Source organism: Orbicella franksi, chromosome 2 (assembly GCF_964199315.1).
Source record: "Orbicella franksi chromosome 2, jaOrbFran1.1, whole genome shotgun sequence".
NCBI lineage: Eukaryota > Metazoa > Cnidaria > Anthozoa > Scleractinia > Merulinidae > Orbicella > Orbicella franksi.
The window spans coordinates 28,083,450-28,107,623 of NC_138146.1; the positions used below are offsets into that span (position 1 = coordinate 28,083,450).

General features: G+C 38.4%; 1 protein-coding gene across 1 annotated transcript; it reads left to right on the forward strand.

Annotated features, from left to right (window-relative positions):
• The first annotated feature begins 3,494 nt into the window (after nucleotides 1-3,494).
• LOC145479063 (protein PAT1 homolog 1-like) lies at nucleotides 3,495-21,859 on the forward strand. Its single transcript, XM_081457305.1, has 20 exons — nucleotides 3,495-3,570; nucleotides 3,685-3,793; nucleotides 4,787-4,977; nucleotides 5,492-5,578; nucleotides 5,981-6,070; nucleotides 7,062-7,223; nucleotides 7,790-8,044; nucleotides 8,224-8,434; nucleotides 9,149-9,519; nucleotides 9,997-10,141; nucleotides 11,046-11,143; nucleotides 11,580-11,651; nucleotides 12,117-12,184; nucleotides 12,491-12,571; nucleotides 13,101-13,185; nucleotides 13,724-13,798; nucleotides 14,162-14,308; nucleotides 17,208-17,299; nucleotides 17,948-18,097; nucleotides 19,987-21,859. Exons 1-20 carry the CDS (start codon nucleotides 3,532-3,534, stop codon nucleotides 20,021-20,023), a joined length of 2,565 nt encoding a protein of 854 aa, XP_081313431.1. The 5' UTR covers nucleotides 3,495-3,531; the 3' UTR covers nucleotides 20,024-21,859.
• The last annotated feature ends 2,315 nt before the right edge of the window (nucleotides 21,860-24,174 follow it).

Below are 24,174 nucleotides of genomic sequence, written 5' to 3' on the forward strand. Positions count from 1 at the left end.
GTCCACACCAATCCTGACCGAAAACGCTCTTCAAACCGGAGGAAATTGAAAACGGCGGCCTTGCGTTTTAGTGTGGACACAAAACATTTTAAAAACTGAGGTTTTCGAAAAGGATGACGTCTTCATAAATCATTTTAGTAACGCTAACCTTGAATTTCTCCGGCGTAATGTGGACGGAAAAACATTTGAAGCGTTTTCGGTGTGAAGCCTGACTCCGTTTTTATATTTCTTGGCGTAGTGTGGACGGGCCTTGGTGAAGGATGTAAAAGTGCGAGACTCCCACGAGAAAGTCACTGAAACGATTTACAGTTTGCGCTCGAATAGATTTCGTGCATTGCCAGCCTCACTGGATCTAGCTAGTTTTGCTGAAAACCTAACTAATATGAATACTAGAAACTAATACTCTTCTACAATCGCGGAAGTGAAAGTTCGTTATCGTGAACGTGTTCAGTCTTGTTCTTTCTTCCAACTGCAGAAATATGCTGGCAGCTTTTACTAGGAATATCCACATCGCTCATGGCATGTTTGCTGAAAGGGTGTTTTTCTTGACCCTCTGATCTCGAAGCATTTCTTTGTTTGTCGTCGTCAACACTAGCAAGAGGATTAAAGGAGTCTTTGTTGTTGACGCTTTCAATGACAGTTTCATTTTCTAATATCACAGGAGGACAGTTAGTGCTTAAGCTTCTCTGTCTCCAGATTAACTGCACAGCAACGCCCTGACGATTGCTGTTCCTGTTCGTGTTTTTTTTGTCAACAGGTACATCAACCACTTCTCCGTTTACCAGTTTTGGTCTACAATTCGTGCTGTAACGCCTCTCTCTTGAGCTTGCAGGGCTAACTGGCTGATCAGAGCTTATCTTGTTTGCTTTGTTTGGTTCCCCTTTACATGTTTCAGCAACTCTTCCTCTTGAAATAGTCGGTGCGCTATTGGTGCTAAAGCTACGCTGTCTTCGCTCTTTACGTGTTGATGCAAGCTTGCTATTTTGACCACTGATCATGGCGTCGTTCCCCTTACACCTGCGGTTACCCTCATCTTCAGACGAAACTGTGGTACTGCTCTTATTCGGAAGAAACCTTCTCGTTTCTTTCCAAGCCCAGGTTGCACTTTGCGTTAGTTCAAGGTCTAAATGATCCTGTCTCCATGTACCATTCACTCCTGATTTCTCAGACTCAATTCTAGAAGATGCCCCCATGTTATCTCTTTTAAGGCCAGTAGTAACTTCATTTTTACCAATTGCTTCCCAGGTGGAAAATCGAGGGTGTGTGCCAGTGCTGAGGCTTCTTTGCCGTGGCTTATCTTTACATTTAACAAAGGTTGAAATACCTGGCCAAGTTTCCGAATGCGGGTTGCGGTTTGTTCCATTTGAACCCCCTGACAACTTGCAAAAGACACTGGAAGGGTCTTCATTTCCTAAACGAACAGTGGTGCTGCTACTGTGGCTTCTCGATCGTCCATTTACCAGTGGAAGCTGGGTTAAAGGGGCCCCACTGTAACGGTCACCTGTAGACAATGAGCGGTATCTTTGCTGTACCCCTGGCGTCTCACCTGATGAGCCATGTCGGCGGGTTTCGTTACAAGAATGAAGCTCTTGAGACAATTTCCTCCTCTCGGCACTAACTGGTGGATTTCCTTTCACCTCTTGTATTTGTGTTAACTGTTTCCTCAGCTCTTTTTGTTCCCGCGATATGAGCGATCTGGTCTGCTCTACTTCGGCGTTCAAGCCATCTAGTCGATTGCTAAGACGCTGGGATTCCATCTTATTCAGACGACGAATCATGAAAACTCGATTTGATACAACTGAGGGGCTGTCCTCCCTCGGAACAAACCATCCCGACGTCATCTTCAAGAAATTCCTGCATTAACTGTCTTGTGTTGACAAATTTTTTTGGATTTTTATCTTGAGTGCTTCTCGTGTTCTCGGCTTCCCACTCATCACTGAACTTGTTTAACGCTGTATGTACTGTACAGTTTTGTGCGTCACCGATTTAGAGTTGTCAAAACATGTCGTGCAGCAAGTCGTGCAATTAATTAAAAGCGTGAATTAAACCCCAACTGCAAACAAGTGGACGTTGTTGTCGCTAATGACTCCTCAATAGAAAAAAAGTTCACCTGCAGATTAAGAGATATTGGGAAGAAATATTGCTGTCACGGCATTATAGATAATTTTGTCTCTGCTCACAAGGCTGAACTAGATGAAAGCGCAGTTGCCTATGACAAAACCTGATGCAACCTGAGTATAATCTCAACAAGTCAAGTGGCAGTTGAAACTCAAGGTCTAATTTTATTTGCGGTCACCTTTATTACTTAACAAAGAGGTGGCAAGAGTTTTCTTTAGTCCTGAGAGAATGGATCTGATCGCTAAATGCAGTAATAACGTCATTCTTGCACCTCTTTTGTTTGCTCCGAGATACAACTGGATTTTTCTATCCATCGATCTTCTGACAATGTTCAGAGATGTACTTAATCGTAATCCCGACGAACATTCCTGACAGAATATTAAGCAGATTTTCATTTTGTCAATTATCTGAACTGTAAACTTGTCGAAATTCCTGTGTAGTCATTAATCAAATAAGGATGAATTTGTAACATCGCGTGTAGATAAGAAAAGCAACGACAACATTAATTTATTTATGTATTTCCATAACAATACATGGCATTACCTATTTAAACGTACTAACGAAAATATAATATCATCGAAAATAAAAGTAAAACTTATTTTACAACGAAATAGGCCATTTTCGAGGTACCTTGAGCCTCTAGCCTCTTCAAAACGAGTCATATTGAATGAACCTGTATGAATCTGAAGGCAGAGTGGGACAAACACATTTTCGCACGAAGACTCGTTTTGAAGCAGACGCAAAAGGCAACTCGGAAAAGTAAAAGCAACAGTTGATCGACTTATAGTAGGATCAATGCCGTTAAAGAGGAACAAATATTTTGCATTAATATCTAACTGTTATTTCATTAAAGAATTTTAAACGTAACCAGGAGCCATTATTCTTGACCTAACCCATCATATAACTGGCATGAAAAAAGGAAGTGTATTTCATTTTCAACCTCAGTTGAATGGCAGAAAGAGCAGATTCTCAAATTTATAGGAGTCTTCAGTTTTGTGTGTCTACCCGTTTCAATACATAATCTATGAATCTCTAATCGAAATTTATTAATATCATTCTGTGATGGGGAACCAGATTTTTTGGTATCTTTTCTAAAAGAAAGTTGAAGTGTAGAGTGCACCATTGGGATGGTTTAGGGGTTTACTGTCCGCTAAAGCGGTAAAACTAAAAATGCCAGAAGACCCATAAGGTGTAAACGTTTATGTTAGTTTTAAATCAATTAATTCATTGGCCTTGCGGCAAGGGCAGGGGGTGGAGTAGAACGTGCTATGTTTAGACCCATTTACGTTACTTCTTTGATAACATTGCAAAACTGCATGTGTGGTTCGTAAATTGAATTAACGCAAAGGACTGGGTACGAAAACGATATATAGCACATGGCATGCGCAGTGGTTATGCGTCCAACATGTCAACATGGCGGACACTTTCTTTGGTTTCAATCCAGAGATTCCTGTACGTTTACCATTTAGTTTATCTCTCGAACAAAATAATTCTTAATTGGGACTATCAAGTATTCCAAGAACATTTTTCTACTTAACTGTTAACTAATAATTCTCATTATTGTAGGCCTTTGAGGACGAGGACTTGTCCGAATTAGACCCATCGCTGACGAATCTCGAAGAGGGAGCTAACTATGATCAGCTAAATGACGATACATTTGGAGCAGGAGCTTTGGGTAAATTGTCATTTGACGCGTTATAACGTTAATTTAAGGTCGAATTTTCAAAAGACGCGCTTGTATTTGAGTAACTGACGGAACCACGTCGTAAATTCACTTGAAAGTGCGTTGAATGAAGGCTCTTTCCTGGTTTGTTTTGTAAGCTTACAACTGTTGGTTTAATGCAAAGTTAGCAGTAAAAACGCTAGAGACAATTTTTCTCCTGTTTGTTTGTAATTTGCCGTAAAATAATGCTGCAGTTTTTACGTCGTTTTTTTTTGGTAGTGTATTGCTTCTGTCATTTCTTGCGTCCTCGCTCTTGCAAGTGACCCATATTTGTCATCGAAGTCGTATGTTTAGAGACAGTGGCTACAAATTCAAAAGGTCTTTGGGCCGAATTAGGACCATGTAGAAAAGGAATATTTCAGCAAGAGCTATTGAAATCCAAGAAGAAAACTGGGGGTAGCCATACACTTTTCAGAGATAAAATTTTAGCCTTGAATCTCAAACAAAAATGCTGATATCAGCATGTTTCTTAAAAGAGCGAAACATATTTCTTTGAAGAGTTACTTAGAATTTAGCTTCCATGATACTCAAGAGCCAAAATATTTTTAAAGACTCTAAGAATATGTGCATGGAAATGATACCATGTAAACTACTTGAGGTATGATTTTAAAACTCCACAATAGTGCCATTAGTGTTCCTGACAGCTCTCCTCTGGCTTAGAAAACAAAATACAGTTATAATAGTTTTTGCACAACCAGAAACTAATCATGTGTTATAAAGGCTTGCCACTTCCATTTCACAAGATAAAAAGCAGAGGTAACCAGATGCTTTATAAAAGTTAAATGAGTTGTTTTTAGACTGTTAGACTAGCTGTTAGCACCCGTGATACACAATAAGCCTACTGGTAATATTATTTGCCACTTAACCTTGACATTGGTGTTGTGAAGACATCAAACCTTGTTTGCGATGCTGATTTTAATTTCAAAATTGTTTACTTCTTTACAGAAGATGACTGGGAAATTGCTCACAGAAAACTAGCAGGTATACAGAATGAAGATGCAGCAAGAGCAGATTTTGATGATTGGCTCAGGAAAAAGGGACTTGGATCAGAGCATGATGATCCTAAATCAAAGTTGTCAAGAGCTGTTGAGACTGCCAAGGATGATGACTCTGAAAATGAGCTAGATCGAGAAGAGGTACTGTCTGACTTCTCTACTACCCCGAGATAAATGCAACTTTTAAGTTTGTGAGAAATTCAAAATTTTAAGTTCCCACAAATTCACTGCCGCTATATACAGGCTATATACACTGTCAACATGAAAAAGTAGTTTTGTATTTCTTTGCATTTTATTTCTTGGAAAGAAATTTTATGTACATGAAGCTAATGCTAATTAAATGTAGTATTTGAAAAATATGCTTCAGAAGCATTTTCCAGATCCATTTTGGGTAATTATTTGGTACCCTATGCTTTTAGCTGCATACATGTATATATGTGGCTGCAACATGTACAGGTACATTGTTATTCCCAGGACCTCCAAGATTGTTTGTGTCTTTTTCAGTAACTTAGCCAGTAAGCATACTTTGCTTTGCTTCCTAAACTTGTGTTTATTTCCTGTAGATGAAGAAGGAAATCTATTCTAAAATATTGTTTCCTTGACTTGCCAGACACTCCTTTTGTATTAACTGCATTTATATAACCTAATTGAACAGGAAATTCTTGAGCAGAACTTAACCAAACTGGTTGACGATGATGAAGGTGACTCTATACCCATCCCCAGAGTCTCATCAAAGTACAAGGTATAAAATCTAATATCTGTACACACATCCCCCTTATTTTGTTTAACAGGCTAATGTACTAGACATGTGTTCTGTTGTAGCTATTCTTCAGTTGACATGTGGTACAAAGGTCTCTCTTTCTTGTCAAATGTAAATTTATTTTTCAAGTTTACAGTATTTTGCGAAATTACTTGTGTATTGTTATTCACTTTACACTGTACATTGGATCTGTCCAAAACTTCTGATCAGTGCTTGAAACAAAAACAGCATACCGTGAATTAGTAATTTAACTTGTACGTACATGTCCAAGTAGTGCGTTTAGCCCTCACCTTACTGCAGAGGTCTGATTTTCTTATCAAGTAGATATATTATTCTTTAGGGGGGAAGTTGTGTAATTATATGACTTTCTACTCTTATTGCCAGGACATCAAACACCCATCAGGTATAAACCCAGTTTGGGATGGCACATCACCTCTCTCCAGTCCAACTTCAGCTACATCATTACATGATCTGGTAAGCTCTTTCATTAACACTGTATTAATATACATAGTACATTGTATTGCAGGTGCACTATGTCACAATGCAATAACTCACTTGACACTTGATGCATAAGGTACATACATGTACAACTAAACACAGTTGTATAATAATAATTTATTATAATTACTCTGGTATTAAAAAGTGCATGTACATGTAGTACTACCATGAAGACTACATGTACACTGAAAAAACAACAACAACAACAAAAACACTGTAATTGCTCTGTAATTGGCTCTGACCGAATCTATGCGTTACTCATACCTGTACTAGTCTTCTTCGGTTTTATGAGGGTTGTCAAGAAGAGTTTCACAGTTTCTTTGGTTTTAAATAATAATAATTATGGCATGCAGCATTGCACATTATTTGTAGTACTAACTAGGTTGAGTTTACAATACCCAAAACTGCTCGGTGGTTGGCTGACACTGGTTAATATGAATTTTATACACGATTCACAATAACAATGGCAACAGGGATTTAGTAAGCCCAGCAAGTGCATTATACAGTACATTACTTGACTATCCGCTGCAAGATGACAACATGAAATTATCAAATCTTCCTTTTTTGGTGTGGGTGGGGGGTGGGGTGGGGAACCATGACATCAAATTTCCCCTTATAATCTGTTTTGAATGTAATGCTGCAGTGTTAACATTCTGAGCTGAGGATGGTTCTAGCCATAAAAAATCTTACTGAAAATGTATTCATGTGGAGATTCAAGAGATCCTCAATGCAGTACATGCAGAAATTTCTGTTTTCATTGCTATTCTACATGGCATTGCCACTGTAGTTACATAAGTCCCTTGACATATCACTATCATTCATTGTGTGGAGTTTAAGATACCATAGCTCTTTCCTTTCTGAATTACATGTATTGCAAATTTACATAGATCTACATCTTTCAACCATTCTCTATCCATACATCTGTTCTGTTAGGAAACTATGTCTTTAAACTGATTATTTTTTGAAGATATCGCCATCCTCCAGTATATGGGGCTCACCTTCCAAACTTGATAAAGAAAACACAAACAAAGGACCTGTGAATACTCAGCCATCACCACTACAAGAGATACTAAAGGCAGAGGGAGAAAGGAAACGCATGCCAAGAAGACCTTTCTCACCAGCCTTTGAGGTGAGTAAATTTAGGCGATTTGTGTGGTGAACCTGATGTCTCTTCATGTGGTGTTTGGGAATTAAATCAATGTTCCTCAGAAACAGTGATTATAAAGTGGGATTTGAGATGTGAATACATTTAAACTTAATTATCGTAAGAGTGAAGAAGTTGTGGTTGGTACATGTACATGTAGATGGTTTGCATAGAATGCTTTTCAATTTAGTGCCATACATGTGAAACCAAAACCAAAGTAATCACTTTGGCCATTGACAAAGGACAAAGACATTCTAGTGACCCTATCAAAACTCAAAGCAAAATGACTGAAGAGAAGTGCAGGAAAACATATGCAAGTAGGTCATGATTGGTTTTGGGTTTTACTTCTGATTGGCTGACAAAGTGGCACAAATATTTTAAGCCAATCACATAACACAGTAATCCAAACCATATCAACTGTGAATTAGTATCAATGCCCAAGTGAAAATCATTGTAAGGCAATACAGGTTTTTTTTTCTAAAACAGCACTCTTATCAGATACTTGTATTGTTTCACTGTGTTCTGATCATCACCTTTTGTTGTCTTTATAGGATGACTCAATTGTGCAAGCTGTGCCACGCCAAGGCCTTGTACCACCAAGTCGTTTTATGAAGAAGCCTCAGCCTGTAAATGCAATAAAACTGGAGGACTTAGAGAAAGAACTTACTGGAACGGATGATGCTCTGCAACAGGTGCCAGAAGGGCCAAAACAGACACCTCGCAAGTTGATGATTGGACAACCACCTCCTGGTATTCCAAGACCTATGATGACACCTCCAGGCTTTCATTCTCCTGCAGCCAGGATGGTTAGTATTGTACCATGGTCATCAGTGATAGCTAAGCAGCAGCCACAAATACGGACTTCAAAATAACAGACAAGTAATGCAAGTTACAGCTGTAAAGGTGGATTGGATTGGATACATGCACGTATAGAGAGATTCTGGTTAAATTGACTTTTAATTATATTTATAATTGTTGTTTGCAGCACACACCACCAGTACCTTCCCATATGTTTCAACACAGACCCAGTTCATCCAAGCACCCCATTCCAAGTATGCCTGGAATGCCTGGAACTCCTGGATTGCACGGAATGCGTCCTATGCCTGGTATGTCAGGCCCAAGTCCTCACTTGATGCGAACACCAAGAGGGCAACCTTTTCCAAGACATCCATATCCCATGATACACTCCGATCCTGGTGGGTATTAAACTACATTTGTGCTATCTTATAAAAGGGAATCTTGGTTGAAAACAGGTTTGCTCCAAATCATACAATGTAAGTTGATGTTCATGTTACATATAAATTGCTTCACAGGTTTACAAATGTACCTGTTTTGGATATGTGTTGTGTAGTGTATGCCATAAAGGATTTGGATTTCTAATTTCCCATACAGTGTATGCTACTGTGTTTGCATGTATTTTTCAAAGCTTGATTGAAAATTATGATGTCACCTTTGCATGGTGTTCAGTGTTTGAATTTGAAGATCTAAATTGAATCTTATCATTTCTAATGTAAATGTATTTCTAATTTAAATTCTGGCTTAAGTCTGGTTAATGGTGAAATTGTCATCTTTCCAAACTACAGTCACAGTATGTTTGTTGTCATGATTTTTCCTCTGCTAAACTTTATGAATTTCAGAATTTGAGAATTTTTTGATGAATTTGAGTTTAAGAATTATTCGTCTATTTTTTTGTGTACATGGTGGAATATGTCTTGAATAAATGTTTCATGAACAGTAGAACTTGCAATTATCATAGTGGGCTTAAACTTTTAGATTAAAGTTGTGCCCAAAGTAAAGCTTCATGTACTGTGCAAGATTTTTGTCAGCTGCAAGTCCAAGAAACAAATTACAAAAGTCAGTGCTTAATAGAGTCTGATCATCCTTTTTGATCTTTGTATTGTCCATTGCAGGCCACATGATGATGCGAGGGAACATGATGAACTTTCCAATGAGTCCACAACACCCTGGAAGGTTTGTCAGCCCTCAGCTTCACAACAGACGATTTCAGGACCCAAGACAGAACTATTCAAGACAACAATATGACAACCGATTCTCCAATGATAATCGCTCACCTAGACAGCAGGACAGGGGTGAACACCATCACCAGTTTACTGATTTAGAGAGGAAAATTCACAGTATATTGAATACAGTTGAGAGTGGCCCAAGACAAGATGATCCATATGCCGGTCTCATGACAAGAAGAGAGAAGGAATGGTTGATCAAGATTCAGCTACTTCAACTAACAAGCAATGAACCAGAACTAGATGATTATTATTTTCAAGTTAGTAATGTCATTGCAATGCATTTGATCCTCAATGTATGAAAACAAAATCGTTGCAAGCACAAAGCCTCAGGTGGTAAATTGTTTTTCATTCAGTTGCAATGTTTCTTTCTGCTCTTTGATTCTTTGTTTGTTTGTTTGTTTTTTTTTAATTTTATGCTTTAACCAATGAGGAAAAGCATGTTTTGTTTTATTTCCCTTAATTAATCAGAAGTTAACAAACCAAATCTTGATTTACATAATCATATACATCACATTGTAACACAATAATCTTTATTTTATCTTGAATTTAAGACAGCAAGATTGTTAGTAGGTTCAAGAAATAAAATAAATAAAGAATGATAAAAATAGCTGTATTGGTTTGTTAACATTATAATCTGCTTTTCGTTCTGATAATCATTATTGGCGCAATGAATTGGATAACTGTCATTTTGGTTACAGTTACTAGTAGATAAATGCTTCACTTTTTTTGTGCAGACTTATACAAGGAGAAAGGCTTCTAAGGAACAGGCAAAGCAAACTGAAGGTGTACAGCATAGTGATCAAGATAGCAAGACAGGTAGAGAAACAACGAAGATGGCCTTGCCACAGTTTGAAAGAGAGAAAAAGAACTATACTCCAAGTAAGTGCTACTTAAAGTGTGGTTACAATACAGTCGAATTACACCATCAACTTTTGATGCAATTTGCCAAATCAAGTCTTGTGTGTGAATGTGATACATCAAACTATTTTCAACCAGTGACCTTCCACACACCAGTCTGAAACTCTACCAGTTTGCTATAGGAGTCTCCTGCTGGGAGCTAAACAACATTAAATGTTGCGGGAAGCTTGGCACACTTGAACTCGGTGATAAATTTTATAACCAAATTGAAATGCACCGAGCACCACATACAATGGTGCGTGTACAGCACTAGGATTAGTTAAGTTGATGAGTGAGATTGAGTAGAAAAAAAGTGTTAATCAATCAGTCAGTCAAGTTTATTTCCATTTTGGTCAATACATGTCACGTTAAATTAAGACAAATGTGAATGTATGGAGGAGGACTAAAGAAACCTTTACAAGCTTTTACAATGTAGTCCCCCTATAAATGACCTTAATTACAAAATATGTAATAGAAAGTGTTGGTACAGTACATGTAAATGTACTGTTAAAGGGACACTATTGTGAGCAGTACATAAAAAAAGGCAAAACCGTAAGAAGAGATGTATTTATTGATGGATAGTGTGTGCTGGAAAAATCTCTAAAAACAAATTACATGTACAATTTGCTCTTCTGTCAACAATTCATGTGGTGTCTTCATCTTGGTGTTCTAAGATCATTTTTCACGTGAAAGAAGATAACTGGGATGTTTGCACTCTTGGAACCTGTGTAGTTGCTGTGTTTGTTGAATATTTTGTGTAGTTTTTAGGTACAAACATGTTGTTAGTGGTGTTCCTTTCTAGTACGAAAAAGATCACCACTGTGTTTCTCAGTTATTGAACATTTAGACAGTACTGTAGTTGACAGGAGAGTTTTCTCTTTCACAGTGGACTTCCAAGGTACTTTAGGAAAGGTGTCCTCATCATCTGTACTGCATCCAAGGCAAATGGTGGATTTGATGCATATCAGTAAAGGATCAGAACAGGTAAGTTGTTACAAACTGCCTTTTTCAGCTTATTGCATCTCATTCAAAGATTTTTATTTAATATTATTAAAAAATGTTGTGCCAATATAGTAAATGGTTCAGATGTTCCTATTGTTTGATAGTCTGAGTGAAGGTAGGTATGAAAATAATTGTTGTAACAGCCTAAGTGGAACTCATCTTCAGCGTCAAGATGACTGCTGTTCTGGTTGTGGAAATGTCAGCCACCAACAACAGTTCTTGTCGTCAGAACAACCCTTACCCAGACAATCACAATGTATGATCTGTTGTGCTACTTTTTGAGAAGGAGAGAACATTTTCTGTGTTCCTACAGAGATGTAATGCACATGTTAAGTAATAATTTTGTAGATTAGCAGAATTGGAAGTTTAGGTGAAATGCCACTATTTAGTCATTAATCTGTGTTTTTACTCCAACCAGGAAAAACAAGGCAGTTCAACCCCTATGAAGGACACAAAGAGACGCAGCCAGCTGCTACTTACTATAGAAAAGGTAAAGTTTTGTTATGTATGCATGATGGATGATAATACATTTAATGGTATGTATGACAAAATTCTTGATCATGATTGGTTCCCTGGTATGTATTTTTGGTTATCAAGTGACAGCTATCTGAGTACAACTTTTTGTAATTGGATACCTACGCCATTGGCTCATCAACAATTATGTGTTCTTTAACCAGTTATCAACACTCCCTGCAGGTTTTTAACTTATGGAAAGCAAGTCCTGAAAAGACTTCTTTAATCTCAAAATTTGTTACTGATGCGATTTTATTGGTATCTATACCTTTTCTGATGTGGCTTTGATTAGAGCTATGTACCTTTTTCCCCAAGAGTCATTGGGAAAGAGGCCTTGTCAAGCTTTCTGCATTTAGTTTTAGAGAATTTATTGAATCCCAATTCATGTTTTAATGTTAAAGTTTTACAAAAGCTGTGATGTGTTAATTCTTGTTATTTCCAGAGCTATGATTGTGTTTTGAATATTGAAAGTTTAGAGAAAAAGTTAATTCATGTTGAAGAACAGGAAAGGTATGATTGTAACAAAGTTTGAGCTTACATGTGCATGTACAGCTGTACGTACTTACACAATGTACTATTAAAGACCTACTAGACAGCTAGGCCATTTTTGTTTTCCAATGTGTCTTTTGCAGAGTTACATGTTTGCGCAATCAAACAAAATATGTTGTGACCTTACAATTAGCATATCGCATGTTAGAACCTTAAAAGCTCTTGCACTTATAAACAACTTCACACACTGGTTTCACACCTAAGCAACAATACATGCAGTGAAACTATTCCTTTGAGAGATGTATTTAATGTTGTTTTTCGTTTCAGGAATGAACTCTTCGAAACCAGGCAGCTCACTGTGACAAAGCTGTTTAACCTGTTGAAACTTTCTGTTGAAGATTCTACAAAGTATGTCAACTAAATTGACCATATTATTAATGGCATGATAATATTATTCTCAGTATTAGACTGAAACTAGCTTGCAACTGAGGCTAATGCGGTTAGATGACATTATTCTCTTTTAATGATATTCCCCCACATAAGCTACAGTTCCAGTGCAATATTGAGAATACGAATATATGGCCTATTGACTGTCATACAAACAATAGCAGTTTTCCTTATTGGATGTAGTTGAAATTAAAGTATTGGCACTTGAGGTGTAACTTGCCTTACAGTACCTTCACACTGAGATATCCAACCATGTCAATATTTCGTGGTGTACGCTGTATGTGTGATTTTAGTCCTTTACAATGTAATCTAGTCTTTCAGATTTTGTGGGAAACCAAATGAATGGTCATTTCTGTGAAGATGTCTTTCACTTCAAACTGTTTATTTCACTGACATTGCGTTGTCGTCTTTGATCATTACACTCGAAAATATATTTACATTTCTTATCCTTACTTGTATTCATACCTTTTCCTTTTTTATTTTTTTTCAGCTGCGATGATGATTTCTTTGTACAATTTCTATCAGTTCGTAAAGGAAAACTTCTTCTCAGTAGGGCACTACCCATGTTTAACACGGTAGGGCTTCTTGTATAGATCTCTTGTGTTTCCGTTAACTTGCACCATGAGTAAAGTCTGCACCAGGCTAGTGGCCCATACAGCCGAGGCTCATCCCGGTCTCTGTAGCATCAACCAGTTACGTGTAGGAGTATTTTTACTCCCCTCCTACAGTGTATATGGGAAGCTAGTCCAATGCAGGATCACTTCCCAGTATTAAATTTGCCAGGACCTATTTTTAACACTAGGGCGAAGAGAGTAGTAGTCCCGACAAGCACCGTTTTTTTTTTCCTGGAATGGTCCAATGGAGCAAATCAAAAAAGTGCTTACTGTTTGTATTACCTGGAACCCATATTTTCTTAAATTTCTGACTGAGTGGAAAGCATCCTGGGTTAGAGAGTGTTTGGACTAGTTCTAATGGATGGATGAATGGCTGAAGTGTGTGGGTTAAGAAAATACAGTGAAACATTGTGTCGCCAACGTTTGGTAAAATTCTTAGGTTTCTTATTATTTTGTAATATTATACCTTTTAATGAAGGAATGCTTTGGTTCTTACTAGGTTCAAGTGGAGGCGGTGCTATTGGCAATTACCAGGAATATTTCATTACTCATCAAAAAAGACTTCAGTGGAGAGGTAACAATGGCATTTAGAAATCACACTACCATAATCATTTTTCTATAAAGTGCTGAGAAAAATAATTATACGTAACGTAATGTACAGCATAATGACACAAAACCCGCTTTAAAACTTCAGTTTCTTTGTCATTACATAAGGAAAATTGTGCACATCTTCAGAGTAGAACAGTGATTTTGAACTGTAAAACTAACTCCGATGGTTTCGGACCTCAGACATTTTTGTATCAGCTCCATTTAACAGGTGTTGGTGGTAACAGTTCCAAGAAGAAAACGTCCTCCTCTAAAACTGGCGCCTATAGTTGAATGTACTTCTTGCTTGTATCCTCTCATCTTTTCTTTTTGTTATTACATCTTACTACAGAACTTGCATCATTTAATGGTTCCTCTTAATCGAGTGTCAGAGCTGGTGTCTCCATCGGTTGTCATCCGTTGTCTTCAACACATGGTGTTCGCACCGAGTATCTCTACCTCTCAAGCATCCCCCCTTGGAGTAGTGCTGGTTAATCAGGTGTGTTTGAAAAGCAAAGACATCTTCAACATTTTCATGCAAAGTAATTAAGGAAATCCCAGTGTAATACCCCTTTTTCTTTTGGCGTGCGGGGCGGGGGTGAGGAGATTCAGGTTTGCCTTTAAAGGAGTAGGTCACTCCAAAAACCGTGTATTTTTTTCCATCACCAATAAAACGTTCACATTGAGTTGAGTTACTCACCGTTGTTTTAGCTTCTGAAATGGATGCGATCCTAATGAAAAAGAAGTGAAAAGTTCGACACCGGAAGGCGCCATTTTGAAAGGATCTTGAAGGCCAGGCCGCATATCCGTGACGTCATTCCGTCCGAGAATGTGTTTGTTCGTTTGAGCTTTAATATGGCTGCGCTTGAAGCTAGAACGTGCCAGTGATTCCGGGGATGATAATAATCAAGTTGAATGGAACGATTGGTTGGAAAATCCTCTGTGGTGTACTTGTGAGAGATGTGCTAACATGCCGACGCAAAGGGAATGTGTTTGTTGCCGAGAACAGCCGGAGTAGGTGACCTACCTAAATCCCCAGCATAATGCTTTTGATCTGATTTGTCTCTATTTTTATTTTACTGGCGGTTCCATGCGGAGGGAGTTCTGGTATCACAGAAACTTACGAGTTTTCAATGGTGTGTTCAAATCGGGCGAATGCTTTCCACCTCATAACTCTGTGTTTTTACTCATGAAATTTGGATACTTTTTGCCCGTGCTCGTACGTATTTGCCAGGTTTCTTTACACTTATGGACTACGTGGACTCTTGTGAAATACGCAGTGGCTTTACATGTAAGATGCGAAGTGAAATCGACCTCTTTGACGTGAAATGTGAAATTGACGACATTCCTTATCATTACATAAGATTTTTTGTGAGAATTGTAATTTGTATTGTTGGAAAGCTAAGCATAAGTAATAGATTTTGGATAGAAGAAAAAAGCACATGGAACTTTTACATGCCTAAACATTAGCTGATGAAGGAAAATTCACTCTGCTAGTGTGTTTATCCGTATCGCATGTGTCGTGTTTACTCGCCTCGTTACTTGACAAAGCATGCAGTAAGATTAAAGCTTCATTTTTTACCGTAAATTTGCTTTCATTAGCAACTTTAATTCCCAAAAATGACGTGAATGCAAAAACACTGTCCTTAATTAATGATGAATCGTGTTGATAAAATTGAAAACAAATTGTAACACATTTCAGACAAAATATTATTTACATGCGGATATCGGATTTCGCTATAGCAGGAGTTGTTATCGGTAATTGCCGATATGTAGATAGGACTGATGTACAGTTAACTACTTCTTCCGATGTATTCCAAATCAAATTAGACAGCATTTAAAAATTTGTAAATATTTTAACTCATCCCTGGCTGTCAAGGCCGATTATTAAACACGCTCTGATTTTGGCCCACACAAGAGATTTATAAAGGGAAAAAATACTTTTTCGATAAAAGAAAACCTTACCGGGTTAGTCTGACTTGTAATTTTAAAGAAATCTGCAGGGCATTTGAAGTTCCCACGGTACCCCAAGAAATTTAATAAATCACTTCCAAAAAACGCATGCAGTCGCTATGCATCAATGAACACGAAAACACGAAAACCCTAGCGCCAGTCTACGAAATATAATGAATTAAAGCTTGTAACATAGAAGCTTTTTTTATAAATACTGGTAAGACTGGGAAATGATGAAAAGAATTTCATTCAGCCATTTTCCCTGTTATTATAGAAAAAAAAGCGGCAAACTTATTATACATGAAACTGATCCGTGATTCACGCCGTTTTAGCGTCTTTTTCGTGAAAATATATTGCCTGAGGGGTCGAAAATTTTTGGCGACTAAAATACTTGTGCTGGCGACCAAACCTGAAAACTTAGGGGCCAGCTGGCTCCAAGGTTTTTTCTTGAAATTCGAGCCCTGTAGTCCAGCACGGAGCTTCAATTTCTTGCGCAGAAATAATATTTACCCAATCAAGTCAACGACAGTTCTGCCGGGCAAAAATAGTTTTAAAAATGAAAAGTATAACTGATAGCTACCTCTTTTCGTTCCTTGCGATGCGTCGTTCGCTTGCAATACGTGCCTTTAAGAGGGCCTTCCGTTGAAAAATTGTCGGAAAGCATTTTTCTTCAATGACCTCCTTCTTGTGTTTCCAGCCACAAGCTCAAATCGGTATTGAGTTTTGAAGCAGTCGTCTGTGAAATGCTCGTTGCACACATACACATTTTCGACTTTTTTTGGCATGAATCTGTCATCCCGACGTAGCTGTTCGAACCACTTCTTTGGCAATTTTTTGTTCTTTTTAGGCAAGTTAAGGAAAGTCACTCCTATTTCCCCATCCTTTTCGGTTCCGGTTTTACAGCCCGGGCCGAATTTAGAACAGAAAAGAAGAGCTTGAGCCTTTGAGCTTTGGGCCAATTCGGACGGAATGACGTCACGGATATGCGGCCTGGCCTTCAATATCCTTTCAAAATGGCGGCTCCCGGTGTCGAACTTTTCACTTCTTTTTCATTGGGTTCGCATCCACTTCAGAAGCTAAAATAACGGTGAATAACTCAACTCAATGTGAACTTTTTATTGATCATGTATTTACTACTGGAGTCTGTTACATAGATCAGTAAACCAGGACAAGTTGTTTCGAATAATGAGTAGTTTCCACACAAATGTTAGTTGTGAGGCCAATGAATGTTTTCGGTAATTTATTGGTTCTGAGCACGTGGACAGCAAGTGCCATACACGTGTGTGGGACGTTTTCAATCTGAGATATTGACTACATTATCCCGATATAATTATCCACATGATCAATTTTGACCAATGGCGAGGCAGAACAATTGTTAGTTGAATGTAACGGATGGCCAGTATGTATATGTAAGCACTGACCAACGTAATGTATTTTGTTTTTAGTTTGGTGTCGGAATTTTAAGCATACTACTAGGAAGGGCAGCTGCCATATCAAACGGTTTAACTGAATCAGATGATGACATACGGAAATCATGGTAAAAGACTGTTTTTCTTTTTTCTGCTGGTAATAACTTCTTTGTTATTTCTTTATTTCTTGACAACTTTGCGACGTAAACTTTTTGACAAATAAAGGACTCGGGAAACAGCAATTGAAACTTTGTGTTCACTACTGGCTAACACCTCTTCCCTCCAAGGTAATGGTAAACGTAAAGAACAGCCCCCTCCCCCCCCCCCCCTCCCCCCGCCCCTTCTCCCCAATCCCGAAACATTGTTGTTATTTTGCGAGGTACCTCGCGTTATACAGTTACTGGACATTATTTAAAGAATGGATTTGAAGTCATGTGGAGTCGTTTGTAGTAGTAGACAACGTACAACTGTGTGCAGTTATGGTCGATCGATCGATTGATTGAGAGTGAATATATGAAAAACCATATCTGTGAACTGCTGAGAAAGATGTAAAGACATGATTGATCATTGCAGTTGTGTACACAAGTTAAGCAGTTGTGAAATTAAACCCTGGAAAAAATGCATGCTTGAACGGGATTCGAACCCATGACCCCTGATTGATTGCTTGATTGCCAAGGCGAAGCTGTTACTCACAAATGCCTTAATGAGTATAACAACTGAGTTTTATTATTTGTTGAGACAAGTACTTATTGCACTTGAATTTGCTTATTTTGAAGGTTGAACATCGTGTCTCAAGTGGCAAGTGAGTTCCAAGATGTTCCTGTGAAACAATTGGGAAAAAACCTTGAAGCGGCAGACACATTAGTGGCTTTATTGTCCAGTTGCACTGATGTCCAAACCAAGGCATTACTACAAGAACACTTAAGGTCTGTTACTGCTCACGGCGGATTTTTAGATAAACCGAAAGTTCTCTCCGCTGGTCACGTAACTCCGTTTGCTCGATATATGAGGCCTCCATATCCTGTTAGAGAGAACCCCATTCGCTCTTCGCGTAATTGTTTTTACTCATGTGGAGAAAGTGTGATGAACGCAAGGGGAGCAGGGATGGCGTAGCTCGCATCCCACTAATGTGGAGGCCTGGGTTCGAAACCTTGACCCGGGGTCATAAATGGGTTGAGTTTCTTGTTTGGTTCTCGCCTTACTCCGAGGGTTTTTCTCCAAGTTCTCCATTTTTCTCCCTCCACAAGATCCAACACTTTCAACTTTTAGTTCGATCTGGATATAGTGGACGAAGAACCTCCAGGGACTTTAAGATACGTTACGGCGAGGTGCTACTACGGCTACTTTGGCCGTGAGGGACTAGGCTGACAACGGTGTTTTACCCGCCAGACTCAAATGATTAAGATTTTGCTGTACGGCAATGGTATGTGCAGTCTCTGTGTGTCTTCACAAAAATGACAACTTTCAAGGAAACCAGAGATTATTCTACTTTCATACGAAATAGGCTTGATTAATGACAATGATACCCTTCTCCTGTATCCGTCTTACATTTCCCAGAACTCAGATTTGCCTTTTAGAACTTGATAGAACCGCCTGTAATTCCAACCACAAAACAAAATATAAACTATGATATAAAAAAGCTCGATTTCAACACGGACAGGTTGTTCCTACAACGATTACGAAATAAGCCCGAAAATGCAAAACTTTCGATTATAATAAAATACATTTTGAACAGTAATAAACAATTATAGCTCAGCTTAGACCATGCGAAGCTTTCTTATCTACGGCTGTTCGGCCCGATACTAATATGACTGAATTGATCATCTCGCGGTAGGTGTTAAAATCGTTCAAATTTTCTGTACAAATAACAAACAGTGATCTTAGAACTGATTTTTATGATTGAGAACTTTATCTTCAAACTAGGCTGTTCAAACAATGCAAAAAGCGTTAAAATGAGAAGTAGACAGCAGGCTTATACTCACGTAGTGAAGAGTACATGGAACCAGGCACTTTCCCGTAGTAGAAAGCAAGGTTACGGCGGGAAAGCCGTACTGGTACGCGCGTCATGATGTCACCGGAAGCGATCTTCACAATCTGCCGCCGTACTACAGCCTAGCCGTACCATATCTTAAAGTCCCTATTTATCAACCAACAACGGTTTGTGATTCAAATTTTCTTGAGCCCTTTCAACCCTGTTGAAAATTCAAATTTCCTTTACCAGTTTCCATACGTTTTATTCAAGTCTGGATGTTTGTTATTGCACTTAAAGGCTACCTTTCCTTGATCATTGATTACGTGCGTGAGAGAAAGGTGTGGGAAATCGAACGTTCATTCCTAGACATTGTTCTGATTCTGCCATATAGACATGCTTTTGAAGGGGCGCATCATGTATTTTTAGCACAATCTCTTAAACAAACATAGATAGCAGCAAACCCAGCAGTGAATGTTTGATTTTGTAGAGCAGTACTCAACAAATATGAGTTGCTCGTTAGTAGGTGACAATTCCTAACAATTGGAAGATCTAGCCTGCGAGTTGGGTCTCGTGTTTTGGCGCGCGCGTAGCGGTGAAGGTCCGAGAGACAGACATAACTCGCTCGTACGCAAAAGAGAAAAGCCGGAAACCAGCGCATAAGTGCGAAACCCAGACACTAGAGCCTGCTGGCAGGCTTATGAAGACCCTGGCGGAAGAACGGTTCGGATTCCTTTGAAGCTTTAAAAACTCTTGCTGTGGGATTTTTCTCAACACTAAAGAAGAGAATACTGAGATCTGTCTCTAATCTAATTCTAATAGTCTTGTTATTTGTTGTTGCTTTAGGTTGGCTGCTTCTGCCAAGTCAGAGATCACCGCGTAGAACACAAGCCAGATTTTCATCTGCAGCCTATCAACCGAAGTAGATCTAATACATTAATTATAATAAATTGAGAAATGAGTAATCACGCAATTGAGAAATTGTGCGAAGAAATTACTCTTTGTGACAGATGCTTGTTTTTTGTTTGTTTGTTTGTTTTTTTGCACTTTCTGGTAGGTTCTTTTGCTAAGTTAAATGGTGTAAACACAACCCAGTTTGTCACTGTTAGAACCTATGCAACTCACTTCAGGGTGTTAACATGTATTATACTAATGCTATAATTACTAAGCAGTACAGTTTATGAGGAGAGAATATGGCAATCAAATATAAAGTTTTATACATCAACAAATTAAAGAGTTGCTCATTTTTGTGGCGACCAGACGAATCACTGTTGCCGTGTACAGATTTCAAGCACTTTTGTATTAATTATATGCCTAATTCTGCTCTCCGCATTACAATCGGTATGCAGTTTGATGTACAGAGTTTCTCAAGTTCAAACACGAATGAAGCTTTGGAGACTTTTGGTAACAATCATATTGAAGAAATTAGACGTATGAGAAGTTGTGCCTACAAACAAATTTCTTTTATTTTGTGCTGACTTCTTGAGTTTAGCCCAGTCGGTGTAAAGTATGATGTACTATTGTTTAAATCATCAAACGTTTCTAGTTCAACTTGCAGTAATTATTTTGCATAGTTATGCAATAGGAAGACTAAGGAAACAATTTTGCAAAATGAAAAATACTGAGCAGTGATTCTTCACTTTACTGCTCTTTGTCTTTTTCGACAAATTCAACGATGCAAATAAGATTGAGCAAGCTGACTATGTCAGGAAGGATGGCTCATGATGTAAACCATAATTTATTTTCCCAAGAAGACCGAGACAATGCTAGTTTAAGTTGCTGACCTACGTTTTGATATTTTCTCTATTACCAGATATGTTGTTGTTCAGTACAGGGATGCAGGAGAGGCTTTTATAGAGTTGCAATGGTCTGTACTTTCAATACAAAATTACAATTTTTGGTGGCAAGTCGCGGTACTTTATTTCCATGAAAAATAAGCCTGGAAAAAGGCTAGGTTTTCCACTGATTCTCCATAACAAACGTCAATTAGCGAGAGCCAAACCTTTGTAGCAATTAACAGAAAACACTTAAACCTCTTCAAAAGAATCTATTTTTGAACAACTCGTATATATGTGTCATCATCAATTGCCTTTTTGGTTATTCGGCCGTTTATGAGTCTAGCTTCCAACTTGGGGCGAGGTTGTTCGAAAGCCGGTTAGCGCTAACCCAGGATTAAAAGTAGACCGAAGAATTAATTTCTCTGGTACAAAAAAGTTTTTCACTGCTTATGTTTGTGTAGTTTGAGATCACTCAAGATTTGAAACTGAAAGACAAACAGTATATACAGAAAACTTCATCGAAAAGTTAAGAAACTCAAACCAAAATTCTCGCTAATCCTGGGTTAGCTTAATCGGGCTTTGACCAACTCGGCCCTGAGTTACATGCTGCTCTTGAGTCGCATTGACCTTGAAGTCACCAACTTGGTCCGTTGGTGAAGATTGTTCCCACTCGAATTATTTATTGCGTGTACCTTGTCTTGTGCCAAGTGATTTGTTGTAAGTAGCTAGAGCCTTGTGAGGTAACAGTTGTGAATTATCGTAGGAATAGCGTTTATCGCAAACAGATTTTTTTGAGTGAGATGTGTGAATTCTTTGCGCTTGTTCGATCATTGTAAGCACCACAAAGAGCATTACATGTAATACTGAATTGCTAGAGCAAGGTTATTGACTTTGAAATAATACTTTGATATTGAGAGCAAATAAAAATAATGAACTGATGAGGAGTAAATCTTCTTGTGTGTTGCTACATTCCCTGCCAATCCTATTACTCAACGGAGCAGACTTAGAACATCATCGACCAACAAATACTTCTCACTTGACTCTGAAGATAACAACAAGAAATAGGGCGTATTTAAAACACGAAATGACGAAATGGCAAAATGGTACTAAAGATAAGAGCCAAAGTTATAACATATTTCCGTTCCAGTGAAATCTCCATCTGTTGCCGAAATTATTCTCTAGATTAATCCCGACAAATAAAAGAAACATCTACAATCACAAATTCGCCGTCACGGACCTTTCGGTAATTTGATTGGATTCCAGTCTCTCTGTTAACAGGGCGCGGTTTGAGACGCCAAGGATACACGACGAGATTCATGAGGTTCTGAAATGGCTGCCCCTACTGACTGCGCTAGTGAATAGCGAAAAGTCAGGAGGGGGTCTAGTTTTAATCCAAGCCAACTTAACCGCGGTGTAAAAATCATTTGATGCTTCTTGACAAGAAACGTGTTAACAACGGCATCTACCTGTCAACGGAATCACTCCGAAAACAAAATCAAGGTGTAATTTAAAACCTCTCAGTTCTCTGGAAATATTTATAGCGCTAATCCACTGCACTTAGACTTGCATATAAAGCAATGGCACTCGCGAGAGCTTTTTCACTGTCAAAACGGGAAATCAGCAGAAACAGTCGGGTTTTTCGCTTTCAACTGAGCCGTGTTGTTTTTTTAACCGTAAAATTGTTCACTCGGAAATGTTTCCGCCTAAGAAAAGCCTAAGAAAGCGGGGAAAACACTGCTACGGTTCAGTCCCACGAAACACGAAAGTAGTAATATGGTAAACACTTTTTTTTCTTATTTTCAGTCCTTTGTTCTCAACCGCTGATAACTTGAGTTACTCCCAATAAATCGAACCTTTTTCAATTTTCCTTGAAGGTTCGAGATATCGAGAGCCGACTGTGCATCGCCTGAGGGACCACTAGTTCTTCTTATAAAAATGATTAAAACTTAGTATTAGTCATTTTGAAATACTGTTTTACTTAAGGTTAATGAATACCTTCAGGGGTGCCCTCCGGAAAATGCTTTCTTTACGCGCTGCTTTAATTAAAGGAAACCACTTTAAACTATATACCATTGTAAAGCTAATAAACTGTAGAATCCGAAGATAACAATATATTGCTGTGTTTGCTTTGATAGGCACGCGCAAGCCTAAAACCGCGAAACTGACCATACTTGCTAAACTGAATTACCAGCCTTTGTGTTACCGCGGACATCCAAACTGACTGTACATTATCAATCATGAGATGATGGGCTAACAAATTGTGTGAGGCTTTTGGATATTTCTATTGGTTGCTTAGAAAATCCCTTTCAAAGTTGGACAATAGAAGATTTTCTGACTGCTATTACTCAATGGGACGTCAGAGAAAAAATTTCCGATTTTCGCAAAAGCCTCGCACCCTTTGGAGCGCTAATATCTGACGAACATTTTGGCCAAGTTTCGTTAAAATCCGATAAATCTACATACCCTATTAATTCATTTGAATAGTGGTAATTTACGCAAAAATAAGCCTTGAGTTTTCGACCTCGAAAGAAATTCACAGTTTTCGCACCTCACTGAAGCGGTTGTCAACGTGGCCATGCCGCCAACCAATGAAACGCCGCCTTGAATTCCTCAGCTAGCTACAGTATGAATGAATGAATGTGCAGTGTTTATATTTACAGTATATCTCTAGATCATACATCGGGTGTAGCGAAGTCTGCCGTGAAACATTCAGCAGCTTACAAACCGAATCAGCAGATAAATGGTCAAGAAAGAAAAGGGAAAAAAGAGGAATGATAGCGGAATAGCATTGAACAGGCCTACTCGGCGTGCCGAATCGAGTGCGGATATTTACACATTTTGAAAAAAACTAAACGCGTATTTATCTGCCTGTTTGTTTTACTTAAGCAATAGTACACTTTTTCCGTGTTTACATAACCTCATCTAAACACGAGGAGGGTTCGGAAAATTCGAGACAGTTATGCAACCCCGAGACGTATTATAAAATTTTATAAAATAATTCTCAAAAATACGCGCGAATCTAAAACGTCACAACCGTGTTTACACACTCTCACCTTAACACACCTATCGACCAATGAGAGCGCGCTTAGTAGCTCAGTTATTTTATAATAGAATATGGGAAAACACTCGAAGCAGAGGTAAGGAGCGTTTGGGGAAGCTGCCTTGTCATATATCAGCGATAAAATTCGTCGGTAATTCCGCGGCAATCAACTTCTGTGTCAGGAGAAGCTAGAGCAGGGCATCGATGAAACATTCG